The 17,079-nt window shown below is 40.6% G+C and overlaps 1 protein-coding gene across 6 annotated transcripts in view; it reads right to left on the bottom strand.

Annotated features, from left to right (window-relative positions):
* PIP4K2A (phosphatidylinositol-5-phosphate 4-kinase type 2 alpha) overlaps window positions 1-17,079 on the bottom strand; it is a 120,065-nt gene that overhangs the window by 37,057 nt on the left and 65,929 nt on the right. For all 6 annotated transcript variants that reach the window (XM_065050790.1, XM_065050786.1, XM_065050787.1 and 3 more), the window contains exon 3: window positions 16,701-16,797. In XM_065050790.1, coding sequence (XP_064906862.1) covers window positions 16,701-16,797 — 97 coding nt within the window. The remainder of the gene's footprint in view (window positions 1-16,700; window positions 16,798-17,079) is intronic.

Below are 17,079 nucleotides of genomic sequence, written 5' to 3'. Positions count from 1 at the left end.
AGAATCACAGAATGTTAGGGATTGGAAGGGACCTCGAAAGATCATCTAGTCCAACCCCCCTGCCGGAGCAGGAACACCTAGGTGAGGTTACACAGGAGTGTGTCCAGGCGGGTTTTGAATGTCTCCAGAGAAGGAGACTCCACAACCCCCCTGGGCAGCCTGTTCCAGTGCTCTGCCACCCGTACTGAGAAGAAGTTTCTTCTCAAATTTAAGTGGAACCTCCTGTGTTCCAGTTTGTACTCATTGTCCCTTGTCCTATCATTGGTTGTCACCAAGAAGAGCCTGGCTCCATTTTCCTGACACTCACCCTTCACATATTTATAAACATTAGTAAGGTCACGCATCAGTCTCCTCTTCTCCAAGCTAAAGAGACCCAGCTCCCTCAGCCTTTCCTCATAAGGGAGATGCTCCCCTTCCCATAATCATCTTTGTTGCCCTACACTGGACTCTCTCCAGCAGTTCCCTGTCCTTCTTGAACTGAGGGGCCCAGAACTGGACACAATATTCCAGGTGTGGTCTCACCAGGGCAGAGTAGAGGGGAAGGAGAACCTCTCTTGACCTACTAATCACCCCACTTCTAATACACCCCAGGATGCCATTGGCCTTCTTGGCCACAAGGGCACAGTGCTGGCTCATGGTCATCCTGTCGTCCACCAGGACCCCCAGGTCCCTTTCCCCTACACTGCTCTCTAACAGTTTGTTCCCCAACTTATGCTGGAGCCTGGGGTTGTTCCCCAGGAAATTTATAGAAACTAGTCAAATCCAAATAGAAACTAATAAATTTAGTCACATGTCCTGGTTTTTGCTCGGGAGTCCATGACGGCAATGAGAGCTGTAGTGAATGAATTCCTTGTTTTGCTTTTATTGTGTGCGTGACTTTTGCTTTATGAAACTATCTTTATATCATCCCATGACTTTCCTCACATTTACTCTTCTGATTCTCTCCCCATCCCACCTGGGGAGAAGTGAGTGGCTGCAAGGTGCTTAGTTGCTGGCTGGGGTCAAACCACAACATTCCTTTTTGATGCCCAGCATGGGGCTCTAAGGCTTTGAGATGATGGCAGATTTGATCGGAATGTGCTAGATTGAATTGATAGCTGTTATTGCTGTTTAGCTATTGATTGGCAGGCTTCTGTGCCTGCCACAGGGCTTCCTTGCCTTACTGTAAATTAGATCCTTGTCTATGGCTGCTTTTCGCTTTCCTTGCTTGCTGTGCTGCTGATCACCTTAGCCTGCTGTGCCTGGGAATGTTCTGGCAACAGCAGTGGTGGTGTGCCAGGGCTGGCAAATGGCCTGGGCACTGCTGCTGTTTGGGACAGGCTGGAACTCCAATGTGAACTCAAGTTGAAACAACTCTGCAGACACCAAGGCCAGTGAAGGAGGGGAGAAGGTGCTTCAGGTGCCAGAGCAGAGATTTCCCTGCAGCCTGTGGTGCAGCCCACGGTGAGGCCAGATGTCCCCCTGCAGCCCATGGAGGTCCATGGTGGAGCAGAGATCCACCTGCAGCCTGGGGAGGACCCCACAGCAGCACAGGTGGATGTGCCTGAAGGAGGTTATGATCTGGTGGGAAGCCCATGCTGGAGCAGGCTCCTGGCAGGACCTATGGCCTCATGGAGAGAGGAGCCCATGCTAGAGCAGGCTTGCTGGCAGGACTTGTCAGCCCATGGAAGGAACCCACTCTGGAGCAGTTAATGAAGAACTGCAGCGCATGGGAAGGACCCATATTGAAGAAGTTCACGGAGGACTGCCTCCCATGGCAAAGACCCCACACTGGAGCAGGGGAAGAGCATGAGGAGTCCTCCCTCTGAGGAGGAAGGAACAGCAGGGACGTGTGATGAAGTGACTGCAACCCCCATTCTCCATCCCCCTGTGTCACTCAGGGTTGGGGGGAGGAGGTAGAGGAAATCAGGAGTAAAGTTAAACCCAGGATTTGAGTTACACTTTGTGGGAATTACTATAGCAGGAACGCCTTGTTGCTAGCCCCGCTAGGAGCAAGGGGAAGAGTTAATTACAATGTTAAACCCTATAACCCAGCCTAAAGGGAATGAGGAGAAGACTGTAATGTAAAACCTTTAAATTGTTGTAACCTATGATCTGAGTTGCATGTTACAGGAATCACTATAGCAGAAACCACCTGAACAAATGGAGGACAAGCCTCTACAAGAAGCAGTGCGAGTGCAGCAGTGACCCGACCTGAGCTGGCTCTGGTGCCCAGTCACTCCAATCAACACACCACCTCTCCTGTCCTGAGTGACTACGTTAACAGATGGAGCCTACAGTCAATGACTAAAATGAACTCAGTGGACATTCTGTGGACATTTATGGACGTTTTGCAGACATCTCACAGTGGTGGTCCACAGACCAAGGCCATACTTGTGCATTATGTCAAAGGATGGGAAGGGTGGTGGTGGGTAATGAAAAGGTACTGGATACTGTGAGATCTCAGCAGGAAGTAAATAGTACAGAATACGGAGTGAATACTGTTCTGGTTTCAGCTGGAATAGAGTTAATTTTCTTCCTAGTAGCTGGTACAGTGCTGTGTTTTGGATTTAGCACGAGAATGTTGATAACACACTGATGTTTCAGTTGTTGCTAAGAAGTCAAGGACTTTTCAGCTTCTCATAGTGACCTGCCAACGAGAAGGTGGGGAGTGGACAAAAGGGATCTTCTGCATCATATGATGCCATGCTCAGTATATAAAGTTGGGGGAAGAAGAAGGAAGGAGGGGATGTATGGAGTGATGGTGCTTGTCTTCCCAAGTCATGGTTACATGTGATGGAGCCCGGCTGTCCTGGAGATGGCTGAACCACTGCCGGCCAAGGGGAAGGAGTGAATGAACTCCTTGTTTTGCTTTGCTTGCGTGCACAGCTTTTGCTTTACCTATTAAACGGTATTTACCCCAACCCACGAGTTTTCTCATTTTTACTTTTTTGATTCTCATCCCCATCCCACTGGGGCGGGGGTGCGTGAGGGGTGAGCGAGTGGCTGCGTGGTACATAGTTGCCAGCTGGGGTTAAACTATGACATCGTATTTCAAATCAACTGGAAGAGATCTTGTAAAGTCACTGACTTTTTACTGATTCTTGTTTTTTTCCAGCAACAGCTTTTTTCCTAGTGGGAATGAATTCTGCCTGATTGCTAATGATAACAATAAGGTTAATAGCAAATACAACTATTGTACTGAAAATGTTGCTAACGAGGGTATATAATACATCTGTACATAATTATTTAGCACACACTTTACTGTTTCTTAATGCTTTAATGGGTTAGAAATGGTGATACATTTATTTTTTAGTAGATGGCTATTTTATTATTAGTTATCTATAACAAGCTTAATCAAGAATGCATAGAGCTATCGTTTTACCACATGCATATTTAGTTGTTACAATAAACTAACCAACTTTATGCTAAGCAGCACCTTTACATACATGCACATGTAACCCAAATGCCCTATCACACTCTGACTCTAGTAGTAAGATTTTAAGATCAGATGTTTAAACACGTTTAAGATAAAAACAACCTCTAAGTAAACAACCTCTTTGACACATTATTTTTACTACCTCTCCATTCCTGTGATAATTTTCTCAATAGAATGCTCTCCTCAGATACAGAAAGTAGTTCCTTTGAACTTTGAAAGAAGATGGAACATGTAGGATATTGTTAATATTATTATTTGCTGCGCTTTATTTTGAGAATTGCATAGGTTTAATAAATACAGTTTAAAACACTGAAAAAATCTCACTACATAATATTTTGCTGATTACTAGTGACTGCATTACCAATTTCTTGTGCTGATAAATGCACGGCTGAGTTTTGTCTGTGGACAGTTTATTTTTGATGGTTAACTCTCATTTCTGTGAATGGAGAGAAGTTCAGATTCCTTCTAAAGTAAAGCTTCTAGGTACAATGCAAAGTATCGTATCTCTCAGCTATAGTAGTTACATTTATTTATAGTTAGAAATCAGTCTTCAATAAAATACATATGCTGTTGCCTGATCATGACAATGAAATAAAAAGACAGGAATTGGCCCGCACCGGTAAGTCATCATTAGCAAGTAAGATCAAGGAACAGCTTCACTGAAAGGATCAAACTAGAAGAGTTTAGGGGCTTCAAAGGGGAAACAATATGGCTATTTAAAAATACTTTAAAAACACCAAGATCCTTCCCTTTTGATGTAGGTAAAGCTAACTTACCTGTTTGACCTAACACTGTTAAGTATAAATCAAAGCATTTTGTGCCCCACTCAACTCTGCCAAATACTAACAAATTAATAGCACATGTATTAGAAGTGAGGAGGTTCTCTGTTGGAAAATATTTCTCCTAAGTTAACACATAAAATGGCCAAGAAGGTCCTGCACTTCAGCATCTTTAAAGCACAGCCACTAGTACACCTGTAAGTGGCAAGAAATCTCAGACAAAAATACTAATAACACTATGTGTGATGTCCAACATGCACTTTACACCACAAATAGTGTGGAGAGTTTGTGGGGTTTTTGCTTTTAAAATTAGATGTTAGACATACCTAGATAAGTAAAACAAGTTTAACTTATTCTGGAGTTACCTAACCCAAGTTTTAAACCCAATCATCTATAACTTAATGGAGACAATAAGGAGCAGCATGCAGTAGTGCTATTTGAATTGCACTGCTCTGTAGTTCAGACTGCTATCGGACGCACTGTATAGACTTGTCTCTTACTGTTAAATGAAGTTTTGTGAAGCAGTACATGGTAAAACACTCCTGTGATTCAGATGGCTTTTGCCAGAACACGCATATAAGTTTCAGTGATGATTTGTACAAAAAGTGAGTAAACTAAGGTGTACTATAGACTTCTGTGCACAAATGCCTTGGAAGAAAATCTGACTGAACCTGCCTAAAGACAGCAGCGCAGGGCTTGCCTGTGCCCTTGTTCAGCAGTAAACTCAGCTAAGGGAGACCCATTGCAGCTGCAATATCTCCTTGTTAGGTGAGGCTTCTGTAGGGAACTGGGAAGGAAATAAAGAATGAAACTCAAGCATCTCCCTTTTCCAAAAGGAAAATATAAGTGGGGTTGAGGGAGGGGGAGAGACAGAGACAGATAGATCACAGCAAATACCAGATTGAATTCCCTCTGGCTCTGCTTCTTAATTAGGGGAAGACTAAGTGGAATATGAACAGATGGGAAACGAGCCACTCCTCACTTAGCACAGATCTATGAGCCACAAAGCCAGAACAGGGAGGATGGATATACTTCAGATAGACAAAAAAACACCCAACTCTCATCCTCCAAAAGAGACAGGTTTCATCTAACAAGTCTTTTACCATCACTTACTGCTACTACGTACCACTTCCACACTGTGTCAGGAACCAATAAAGCACGTATCTAACTGCCAAATGTTGAAGTATCAGTCATACTAAGTTAATAAACATCACCTGCTTATACTATAGCGTTAGTGAGCACAAACCCAAAAGAAAAGAGGGTCACACTGCCCTGTCCCCTTCAGATTTTCCCAGCCTTCTCCAGCCCTGCCATGGTGTGCCTCTGCCCGCTGGCACAATTAAAACATCTGTCAGCCACACATACCCTGTTCCACTTAACAGCTTCGCTTAGCAACTCCCTGCAAGTCTCCTGCTCCGAGTGTGCGTGTTCTGCCAATTCCCCATTCGCTTCTCATTTGTGAAGTTTTAATCTTGTGCCTGCTGTTTTTTTGGTCTCGGGAGAAAGAAAAGGTTTTGTACTTTTAAAGTGTGAATACTTTTACGAGGTCATTTAAAGACTACGCTAAATTACTTGTGTAATTACTTATATAACTGAAGACACATTTAACATGCCAAGCTCAGAGACACCTCTACTAGATAAATTTCTCTTTCACATACATCCCCCTCTCTCCCCAATACTCTCCCTCTGAGAAGTCACTGGCTGGAAGTCTCACTGCCCTTACATAAATCAATATAAAATATATCACCTATATTGCACTGAGTAGCAGGCAACCAGAAATACTCATCTGGTCTTCAGTGCTGGGAGGAGGCTACAAATAACAAAGAATTTTTGTCTCATAACACAGAATTAGTTTCTGATAAAATAATAAAGATACACCTTTAAATGTAAATGGCTAAATGTTACACCAGTTACTAGTATTTCATTTTCCAAAGAGTTCTTGATACAAAAAGAAATCAGTACACCTAAATTAAACACCACCATTTCACCCAAGAACAGTGTATTCTTTAGCAAATTACCTGTAAGGTTACAGTTTTACTATAGACTCAACTCTCTTTCCTCAGCATCTCTTTCCCAAACTCTCAGCAATCTGTACAGAGTTTTATTCCCTCAGTAAATACATATTAGGTAAGGAAAAAATTTTTTTCAACACATGCTCTTAGGACCTGATTCACAATTCTTTGAAGTTTACAAGAGCTTTTCTGAAGCCCTCAACAGAATTTCATAAACCAGAATCCAACACAGCCACTACCCATCAGAAGCCATTTCATTTCACCCAGCCATTCCTAAACTGAACTCCAATCTCTGCTCTTAGTCAAGGTACAACTACCAGAAAGGCAATCTTGATTTTTCCAACTTCAAAAGACCAAGATTCGCTACTGTAGTTTTTCCAGTATTTAATCATTTGTGTTGCTGAAAATGTGAGTCTAATTTTGAATTTGAATTATTTCCTTTTCTGGTCATTCCTATTTATTCTTTCCTAAAGTACCTAGTGCTGTTTTTCTGCAAGTATACTCACATACTACTTACTTCTCAATTCTAATTTTTGCAAGTGCAGCAGGTCAAACTCTGTCACTTGCACCACAAGGCATTCTCTAGATCCTTAAATTCTTTTGACACCATTTTTCCGTATTTTTTCTGTATTTTCAACATCCTTTTTTTGAGATGACTAGCACCACAACTATATATACCATTATCTTCAGGTATAAAATAAACAGATGTTGAAAAAACATTACAACTCTTTCAGGTCTTATTTTATACCTCCCAATTTATCCACCCAAGGGTGCAGTTAATTCTTTCTAGTTAGGAGCTCACTATAGTGCTAAATTCTTGTCCTCTTTGACCTCTTTTTCCTTCTCAGATCTGCTACCACCCTGAATAAAGCCTTCACCTCTGCAGTTCTGCACTCCTTTGTATCCATGTAACTATTCATTTAACCATATTAAAAGGCATCTCATTTGGACAGGCTCAGAAAGAATGCCAGGTGATCACAATGGGTTTTGTACAAAATCCTTACCTTTATCCCACTTCACCTTTTGGATGGATTTTGAATCTTCTGCAAGTTTTCTACTACATGAAATGTTAATTGCTTGTTCACAGTTACATTTTTATTGTTGTTATTTAATAATCTATTAATTACGTAATTTTTATTTTTTATTATAAAACCCCCAAATAATTTGCATTTTAAAAATCAAAATCACAAAATATCAAGCCAACTACTTTGGAAGAGGCATCCTCAAGAGTCCTTAGAAGCCAGCTAAAGCACCACCTAATGCTTTATCCGTTGGAAGTCTACTTTTACCTTGCACAAAATAGCAGCCTGTTGTAATTAAGTAACAGTAATGATATTATTGATAAGGCTAGTTATACCAACACCAGGTATCAAAAATTAAACTGATTTTCAGAGAGACTTTGGTTGTTCCCAAGAGCAACAAGTTAAGCTGTTTAGAGCTATTTTTTCCAACTGAAACCATTTTTGTGAGGGAAACACACGGAGTGGAGCCACTAAAGTACAGGAAAAGCTTGTCCAAGCGCTCCCTCCATAATTGCAAGCTATATTTATAACAGGCAAAGTATTGCCCTCTTCTTCAAAGATGAACTGCTGGTGAGGCTCTTCCTCCTCTGCCCACTTTGCTTAAAATGTTCACAGCACGTACATTTATCTCCACAGTGGGAGGCCACGGATTAGCCACAGCCTCCAAGAGGGTGGAGAGATTTAAAGGTCAATTTAATTAGTTCATTCTAATCTCTTACACGTCTAATATAAATGTCACTGTTTCCTAACTGCTACTTTAGCAGACAAGATTATATTTTAGAAAGTTTGAACACATGAACTACGTGTTGGATGTAATACAAATACTTCATGTAACTAATCTAAAAAGGGAGCCTAATAAAAATTGTCATTGAGTCGGAGCTTTTCCTAAAAAAGAGAAAAAAGGCAATAGGAAAATTCTGGTGATAAAGCACAGAGAGCTTTAGAAGAACAGTAATCTTTCAAACTGACTGGCTTAACAGCTTCTCATTGATTTAAATCTTTCCCATTTCACAACGTCTGGACAAAGGCAAACAACGGTTTCTGGTACTGTGATCTCATCCAAAAGTCGTGGAATGCTAAAACAAGCTTCACAAGCCCAACGTGCCCTAAAGACAAATCAGATCATATCCCAGGCTATTTAAGAGTGCCTCCGGGCAAGCTTTGCATGAACGAATAGAGAAAAACAAGAGCACAGATGATGCTCTGTGATGACTGAAATCATAGGTCAGTGGAAAAGCCTGGCAGTGGCTCATCGCTGTTAGAGAATTAAGTATGCACGGTCTGGCTGCTCTTCTGTGACAGTAACTAGTGGTGCTGCCTGGCCCATGCAAAGCTTCTCAGGAAGACAAGCTTGCAGCTCCCCCAACCTTTTTTTTCTTTTTACAAGACCTCAGGAGCCATCGATGGGGATGAATTAGACCTGGATTACTAATTAAGAAGCATAACAAAGAGACACAGTGTCATACAATTGGATGCTCCAAGTTTTATTTCTGTAATTTGAAACAAGCAGCCCGCTTCTGGGATGGTATTTTGCCAGTAGTTCTAAGAGAAGAAAGGCAAAGTGCTAGTATTATAACAGAAACATCAAACCCAGAGATGTCTTGTTTTGTCATACAGGGAAGGGTAGGGAACACTTTGGGTTTTACTTTGTATACTGGCACTATACATCCTACCATTGCCATTGAACAGGTTCCTGTCTGGAAATACTGATGAGAAAACATGATCAAGAAACACTGATCTCCAACACTGACACGTTTAAGAAGCCTGGCATGTCACAAAGCATACCGAACTGGTATCATATGCCACAGGCACATTCAGTGGTATGATCTCCCTCTGCCTTTGGCAGCTGTATGGACAATACTGCACAATGATTTATTGTCATCTCAAAAGCAAGGCTCTCAAAAGACCTAAGGTGAATGTCATGTGGCCTGCAAAAGAAGAAAATAGACCACCACTGGTCCTGTGGTGCACCTGTCAGAAACAAATTCCCTTCTATGATCTGGTTAAGATGTGGATGAACACAGTCTGAACACCTATGAACATTCATAAGCAAATTGTATTCAGGGAGTGATTAATGTTTAAAAAAAGAAAGGCAAAATACCACCTTTTTTTTTTTTTTTCACTGAGCAGGTTATGGGTTTCTTGACTTGGTCAAAGGACAGTTGAATGAATAAAATGTGATTCTTTCCTAAATCAAGTTATCCTATTGAGAGTGTAGTTTTGGATTTGGAGCTGTCAGCTTAAGGCATGCACTTGTTTTGGAAAGAGGGCTCTTTTTCTGGGAGCTTCTCTCCTTCAGCCCTGCAAAGCTTGGCTTGATGCCTCGTTTTCAATGGCCATCTCCGTAAGAGCTCAGGGAGCTCTACCAGCTCATTGTTTTGATGTTGCCAGCACGAGCTAAATTGCTTTTTTCTAGTTTGAATACCCAATTGCGAATGACACAAGTTTAGGCAAGGAACTGCTGAAAGGAAGGCAAATTAAATGTTTTCTCTAGAGAAGATTAAGAGAAACTGGAGGTTAAAATTTCTGTTGCCATACATACTAAATTTAAGTCCTACAGTCACTAAATTCTTATTTGGGCTCACACTTAAGGCACCAAATACTAGAACATAATATTCAGATTGGAAACTTCATTTTTTACATGCTGGAAAGACAACAAACCTGCCAGTTTTTGTTAGTACAGCTGTTACTACTACTACTGCCTATGCCCACATCAAGATGTCAGCAGTTCTGAAGATCTTGGTGCCAATGTCCATTTGGGATCCACAAACTCGACAATCTGCTACAGGCACCTCATCTGACAGACAAGCTCAAGAACTTTCCATGCACTGACAGACCTACCATGCTAAAATTACTAGCACAGGAACTTTCTTTACATGATAGCTCTTGCTTCCAGGATTTTTTATGTACTTTATTAAACATTCAATGAAAACATCATGTCTTAGGAAGAAGATCTAACTCCTAACATGGTTGTTTCTCAGATATTTATTGTGGACCTTGTTGTCAGTAGTTTGACGGTAGAGGTGGCTCATTCCTTCACAAACCAAGGGTAAATAAATGGAGGCATGAATTTCAGTGCAGAAGCACGAGTAGAGAGCTCTGATGAATATTCTTTTTGTCCAAAGAAGCATATCATCTTAAATTGTGAAATAGTTTTTAAGACCTTAATGTGATATCTTTGGATTTCATAAGTCACATAAAATGAGCAAAAGTATTCATCGCTTGACGAGAACTTTGGTGATCTGAAGTTTAGATACTTAAAAAGAAAATTATATTGAAGGCTGACATCTGAAAAATGAACCTAGAATTTGCGTTATTTACCTGATGTCATATTAGAGTTGGAACTATAAATCCTTCTGTATAGAAAGCTGCAAGAGACGTTGAACCATAAGGAGACACCCATATCAGGAGAAATGAAAGACATTGAGTTTATACGGTTCGTGTATTGGGTTTGTTTGGCAAGGTTTTGGTACAAGGGGGCTGCAGGGGTGGCTACACCCATTGCAAGCAGCTTCCCCCATGTCCAACAGAGCCAAGGCCAGCCAGCTCCAAGAGGCATCCACCACTGGCCAAGGCTGAGCCCATCAGCAATGGTGGTAGTGCCTCTGTGTTAATGTAGTTAAGAAGGGGAAAAAGTTACTGCACAACAGCAATTGCAGCTGGGGAGAGGAGTGAGAATGTGAGAGAAACAGCTCTGCAGACACCAAGGTCAGTGAAGGAGGGGCAGGAGGTGCTCCTGGCACCAGAGCAGAGATTCAGAGCCATGAAGATGATCAAGGGAGTGGACCATCTCCCCTACGAGGAAAGACTGAGGGAGCTGGGTCTCTTTAGCTTGGAGAAAAGGAGACTGATGGGTGACCTCATTAATGTTTATAACTATGTAAAGGGTGAGTGTCAGGAGGATGGAGCCAGGCCCTTCTTGGTGACAACCAATGATAAGACAAGGGACAATGAGTACAAACCGGAACACAGGAGGTTCCACTTAAATATGAGAAGAAACTTCTTCACAGTGAGGGTAACAGAACACTGGAACAGGCTGCCCAGGGGCGTTGTGGAGTCTTCTTCTCTGGAGACATTAAAAAACCCACCTGGATGCCTTCCTGGGGAATTGGACTAGATGATCTTTTGAGGTCCCTTCCAATCCCTAACATTTTGTGATTCTGTTTAACCTCATCTAGGTGTTTCTGCTCTGGCGGGGGACTGGGATTGGATGGGGATTGGACTGGATGATCTTTCGAGGTCCCTTCCAATCCCTACCATTCTGTGATTCCCCTGCAGCCTGTGGTGCAGACCATGGTGAGGCTGGCTGTGCCCATGCAGGTTCATGGTGGAGCAGAGATCCACCTGCAGCCTGGGGAGGACCCTACAGCAGCGCAGGTGGATGGGCCTGAAGGAGGCCGTGACCCCATGGGAAGCCCATGCTGGAGTAGGTTTGCTGACAGGACTTGTGACCCCATGGGGGACCCAGGCTGGAGCAGTCTGTTCCAGACGTACTGCACCCCATGGAAGGGAGCCATGCTGAAGCAGTTAACAAAGAACTGAAGCCCATCAGAAGGACAAGCTCAACAGGATCTTCTTTCCCCGCTGATTCCGCCAAGCCTGTTCCTTGGCTGTGGTTTTGCTGGAAGGGACAGGTAGGGACAGTGGGAATCTCGTTCATCCATTCATGCGAGACACTAATTAGATGATGAGGCATTTGGCTACCTTAAGAGAGTCGTAGTTACTCCTGCCATTTACCCGCGCTTCATTAGATTTCTTCACTTTGACATTCAGACCACTAGGCAGAAAACACATTGCATTGGACAAGTTCATGGAGGACTGTCTCCCGTGGGTGAGACCCCATGGTGGAACAAGGAATAAGCATGAGTCCTCCCCTGAGGAGGACGGAGCAGCAGAGATGACGTGTGATGAAGCGACCACAGCCCCCACTCCCTCACTGTAGGGGAGGAGGCAGACAAAATCGGGAGTGAAGTTGAGCCCAGGAAGAAAGGAGGCGTGGGAGCAAGGTGTTCTAATATTTAGTTTTATTTCTTATCACTCTGATTTGATTTGTGATAAATCAATTTTCCCCAAGTCTTTTTTTACCCATGATGGTAATTGCAGAGTGATGTCCCTGTCCTTATCTCAATCCATGAGGCTTTTGATATATTTTGTCTCCCCTGTCCAGCTGAGGAGGGGAGAGATAGAGCAGCTTTGGTAGGCACCTGGTGTCCAGCCAGGGTCAACCCACCACAGTTTGTCAGTAGAGAAATTGCTTAAAAGCAGGAATTCTCAGTTTTCATTTTAGATTTCAATCTTTTATGTGAAAAATGTCCAAAGAGAAATAAAAAGCATCTCTAAATTAAAAAGAAGTTCTAGACCGCCTGCTAAGAGTTCTTTATGAATTCTTTGTCCTGTACAGAGAACCTCTACAAACTGCTCCTGCAGACAGGCAAAGCGAGATCTGAGCATGTCTCCTATTACACTAAGTACTAAAACTTTAAGGAAAATGAGTTGTGCTCTCCCCTGTCCCCAGCAGAAGGCTCATTAGGTACACTGCGACACTGGTGCCCTCTGGTAAGAGCAATTTATTTTATTGGGCAAGAACCCAGTCTCCCTCTTTTGCCTAGCAGAATCCAGATGTGGGATTCAGCAATAACTTTAAGCAAGAACAGATGTGCTGAAGCACAGTAAACTTCCCTTTCCAGAGCAACAGCAGCAGGATCGTTTGTTACTGTACTAGATCCTGTTTTTCTAGATTTTGCTGGGGGGCATTAAGTTAGCTGCTTGTCTGTTAATCTCATAATTTTACAGTTTACAGAAGATATTCCTGTAATTCTTCTGATAAAATTGTACTATTGGATTTTATAAGATAAGAAATTATGTCAACCAAGTTGCAAATAAACTCCAAATCTACCAGAGCTACTCCATACATTCTGGAAAAAAAGAGGCCTTTCTGTAAAATAAACTTTGCAAACCCAATATCTAAAGCTATGGTGGAATGCAGAAACTAAAAATTACTTTAGGACTACAGTGAGAGACTTGTAACATCCATCCACCAGCACAAAACATAACAATAATCTCTTTTCCTTTGATAATTTATAGTCTGTGTTTTTTTCCACTATTCAAATACAATTTTGATTCATACTAACCATCATCTGCGTTCCCCTTTCTAAGAAAAATCAGCCAGACCATTTTTTAATTTGATGCAATAAATATGCTAGTAAGATGTGATCACAAAGAAGGAATATCCTGGTCTAATAAGTTTTATTGTTTGGTTGCTTGTTTTTTTTTTAACATAAGAACAAAGTTTTTAATCTAGATTGAAGACTTAATTTGTCATAACAAGGTTCTATAGGCAACCTCTGAATAAAACTCGAGGTTTAACTAACTACTTACTGTATTTTCACTTTAATCCTAGTTCAGTATTAATCAAAATGTTTCTCATAGATGCCCAGCCAGCCATGAAAGAGATTGATGTAGGCCAGATTACCAAGGATACCTCAAAAAAAGGAATTGGTTTTCATCATGTGAAGAGAGGGAGTCCATTATAGGAACCATAATTGCCATTACTAGAAACGGCTTCCTGTAAAGCATGAACCATACACAATTTAAGGAATTCCCCTGACTCTGAAGTCAAGACTGTAGGAAAAAACTTGTACTTCATGAAATTTAAATCTCTCTTCAAGAATAAGAGGAGATTTCCATAAGGGAAGATCTCTATATTAACCATTCCATATGTGGGCTGTGTGTCAAGCATTTCACAAAATTTCTGCACAAAGTGAATAACACAATGTCAAGAATTAAAATTAGTATAGCCCAGTGACTAGAGTGTACGCAATCAAATTCTTTTCACGAGGTAGGGTTTTTTTCCTCTAGTCTTTCCTTGTGAGTAAGCACTATCTGGAACAACTCAAGGATATCTGCAGAACATTCTGAAAATAAAAACATTTAAAATTAATGCTCTTCCTGATTTAAACTGATGTGTCTGACTAATGAACATGGTAATTGGGTTTATTTATCTACACCAATCCTATCTTGCTCAATAATGGGAATGACATTGTTCACAATCGATTAGGACTCCCTTCCTGAAAATCATTATATAAGAAAAACTGTCTAGAGAAAGCTTCTTGCTGTCTCTTCCACAAGCTTTCCCTTTCAAGGGGCTTTTTCCAATTCATATTTGGCTCCAAGTATAAGACAACCATTTTAAACAATATTCATTGGAATTACTTCAAGACAAAGATTACCTGAAAGAAAGTCTATACAACAATTGTCCTTTGTCAGATTAGATTGCCTTTTTAAATCACAGAGAATGTAACATTAAAATGAAGGCAACCTCTACTTTTAATATGGATAATCCCTATCTTACACATAGGGTGACTTGAATTTTCATTTATGTGTATTTCTATAAAAATGATCTAATTTTAAAAGTTTGTTAAAAATACATTACTACTTTGAGCTTTAAAAAAACCCATCAGTATAGTCCAGTATAGAATAAGAACTCAGAGTGACACACTGCTTGGGTTAAGGAAAAAAAGAATAATGAATGCAGACATTGCCTTCCCTCAGGTCACAAGTAATAATAACTATCTACTAATTTTTGTTAAATATACCTGAAATACTAAAGAGCATTGAAGATTTTTTCCTACCTACTACATAATTTTGTTGAATCGAAAACCAGAATGTGGTTGCATTTTCTTCTTTTGGATTGTTGTTTAGCTACATTGTCAAAAAAACCCAAACCACATAGGTACAGACAAGTATTTTTGTTTTTAATCTGAAAATACAGACATTTTATTTAATGACAATCCTTTAACATTGTTTTATCATTGTTCATATTAATAAATAAATACAGCAGTACAAAATAGCTCTAACAGGAATTTCTGTTGTAGAACAGTAGTGGAGAAACATCTCACAGTGCCGTGGAATGCAGCGCTTTTGATTACGCTATGTTTGCCAGTTTTAACTAATGACAACACCTTGTCTTCTAATATATTTATTGAAATACAACTTTGATTGCTTAGTAATGTCATCATCCCATCTTCTATAAGATATTGAGCATGAGCTGACACCATAATTTTGAGAGCAATCACATTTCCTTCCTCTTTGACACACTGATCCTTCGACAAGAAAAAGCAAAACTTCACATAAAGGGATCAAGTAACTTTTCAAACCTCTTTGGTCCATCAGGAAAATCAAACCAGGAGTGCAATTAGGTAGAACTATTTTAACTGTTGGCTTGAGTCTCGGTATATTTCCTCTTAACCAGTGCTTCAGTAAACAGGATTATGAAAAATAATGAGATAGGATCATGATAGCTCTACCAGAAAAAAAACAACCCAACCCTCTACCTACTGGTGAAACATCTTGCCAAAGTCACAGTGGCCGTATATCAAGATCCATAACCTAATCTCCATCTACGCTCCTGCAAGCATGTTTTAGCCCACCTATGCATTTTTAACACACTGCTTGATATTGAAAAAAGGAAAATTGGTAAAGTGAATAGTTGGAGGACTCAGATGTAGGTTTCAGCTGCAGTATTGAGTCCGCTCCATGGAGCAAGGAGGAGAGTGTTATGACAAACACTTTGCACAATTTGTTTAGCTACTTAAAACCATTCATTAAATACCTTCTAATTTATCTTAGTGACAGGCTACAAATACAATTGCAGCCAACACTGAAATAGTTTAGAAGAGCAAGAGGGCACCAGAAGCAGCAGCGCTGGGTTACAGGGCAAGTGCTCTTTTGGACAGGACATCCCGCAGGTGACCACAGAAGGAATTATCCCTGCGGCTGAAAGAGTGTACATTAGGCACAGTTAGTGGAAAAGGGAAAGTCAGTGAATATTGGCAAATCAGACTGAAGCAGAGTTCTCCTTTTGCTGTATCTGCTCTAGACAAGCTATTTGTTTCCAGGTCCTCTTAACAATGGGAAAAGGAGACATAACAAAGCAGTATGAAGTTGGCGGCTGCAAGTCACTTTTTTCTAAACAAAAAGAGCATGAAGTGAAAAAAAAAAAAAAAGAAAAAAAAAAGGCTGTAGTCATTTCAGAAACCACATCTCACACAGACACCCTACAGAAGCAACTGTTATCTAAGTGATCCAGCTGAATACAGCATCTCTTGTCAGTAATGTCCAGACATTATTTTTTCTTCCTATTGCAAGAAGTATCACCCTTCAGTTTTAATAACATGGTTCATGACTGGGAGGTACTCTAATGGGAAACAAGGAAGCCTAAAGATCGGAGAATGGTAGGAAGCAGAAGACAGCAAGGGCAGGCAAAGAGGTAAAAAAAATAAATGTTCTGGTTGCAGTGGGGGAAGAAGTAGAAAGAATATCTTATTTTTCTCTTAGTTTTCCTCCAACTTACACAAAAATAACTTCATTTCACCACATTGGCCTGTTTTTCACAACTGCATTACTGTCATGGATGTACCTTTAAAATCTGTATACACCACCAGTTTAAGTGTTTTGAAAGGAAACTTACCTGAAAGTCTTGATCATCAATTCCAAATCTCTCTCTTAGATTACGGAAAACCATTGGGCAATATTCCTTAAATTTGAAATGACTTGGCATGTTTTCTCTGAAATAATAGAAAATCAAATCAACTTCATTCACCTGCATATGCAATAAGTAACTCTAGAGTATTCTGTCTCCATTCTGTTCATACAAAGCAAAGGATAGGAGAGAGATTACAAAATCTCCTTAATGTTTTTTTTTTATTCAATGACATTTGGTCTCACAGTGTTATTTTCTTTTTCGTTACAATGTTCAAAAAATTTACACATATTTGTCTTTTGTCTCTAACAAGCTACAACATAACTGGATGAAATCAATTCAAGTTATATTTTTATAACTTTGGAAC

Source organism: Columba livia, chromosome 2 (assembly GCF_036013475.1).
Source record: "Columba livia isolate bColLiv1 breed racing homer chromosome 2, bColLiv1.pat.W.v2, whole genome shotgun sequence".
NCBI lineage: Eukaryota > Metazoa > Chordata > Aves > Columbiformes > Columbidae > Columba > Columba livia.
The sequence above is the reverse complement of the archived record's forward strand: the minus strand, read 5'-3'. Positions and strand labels throughout refer to the sequence as shown.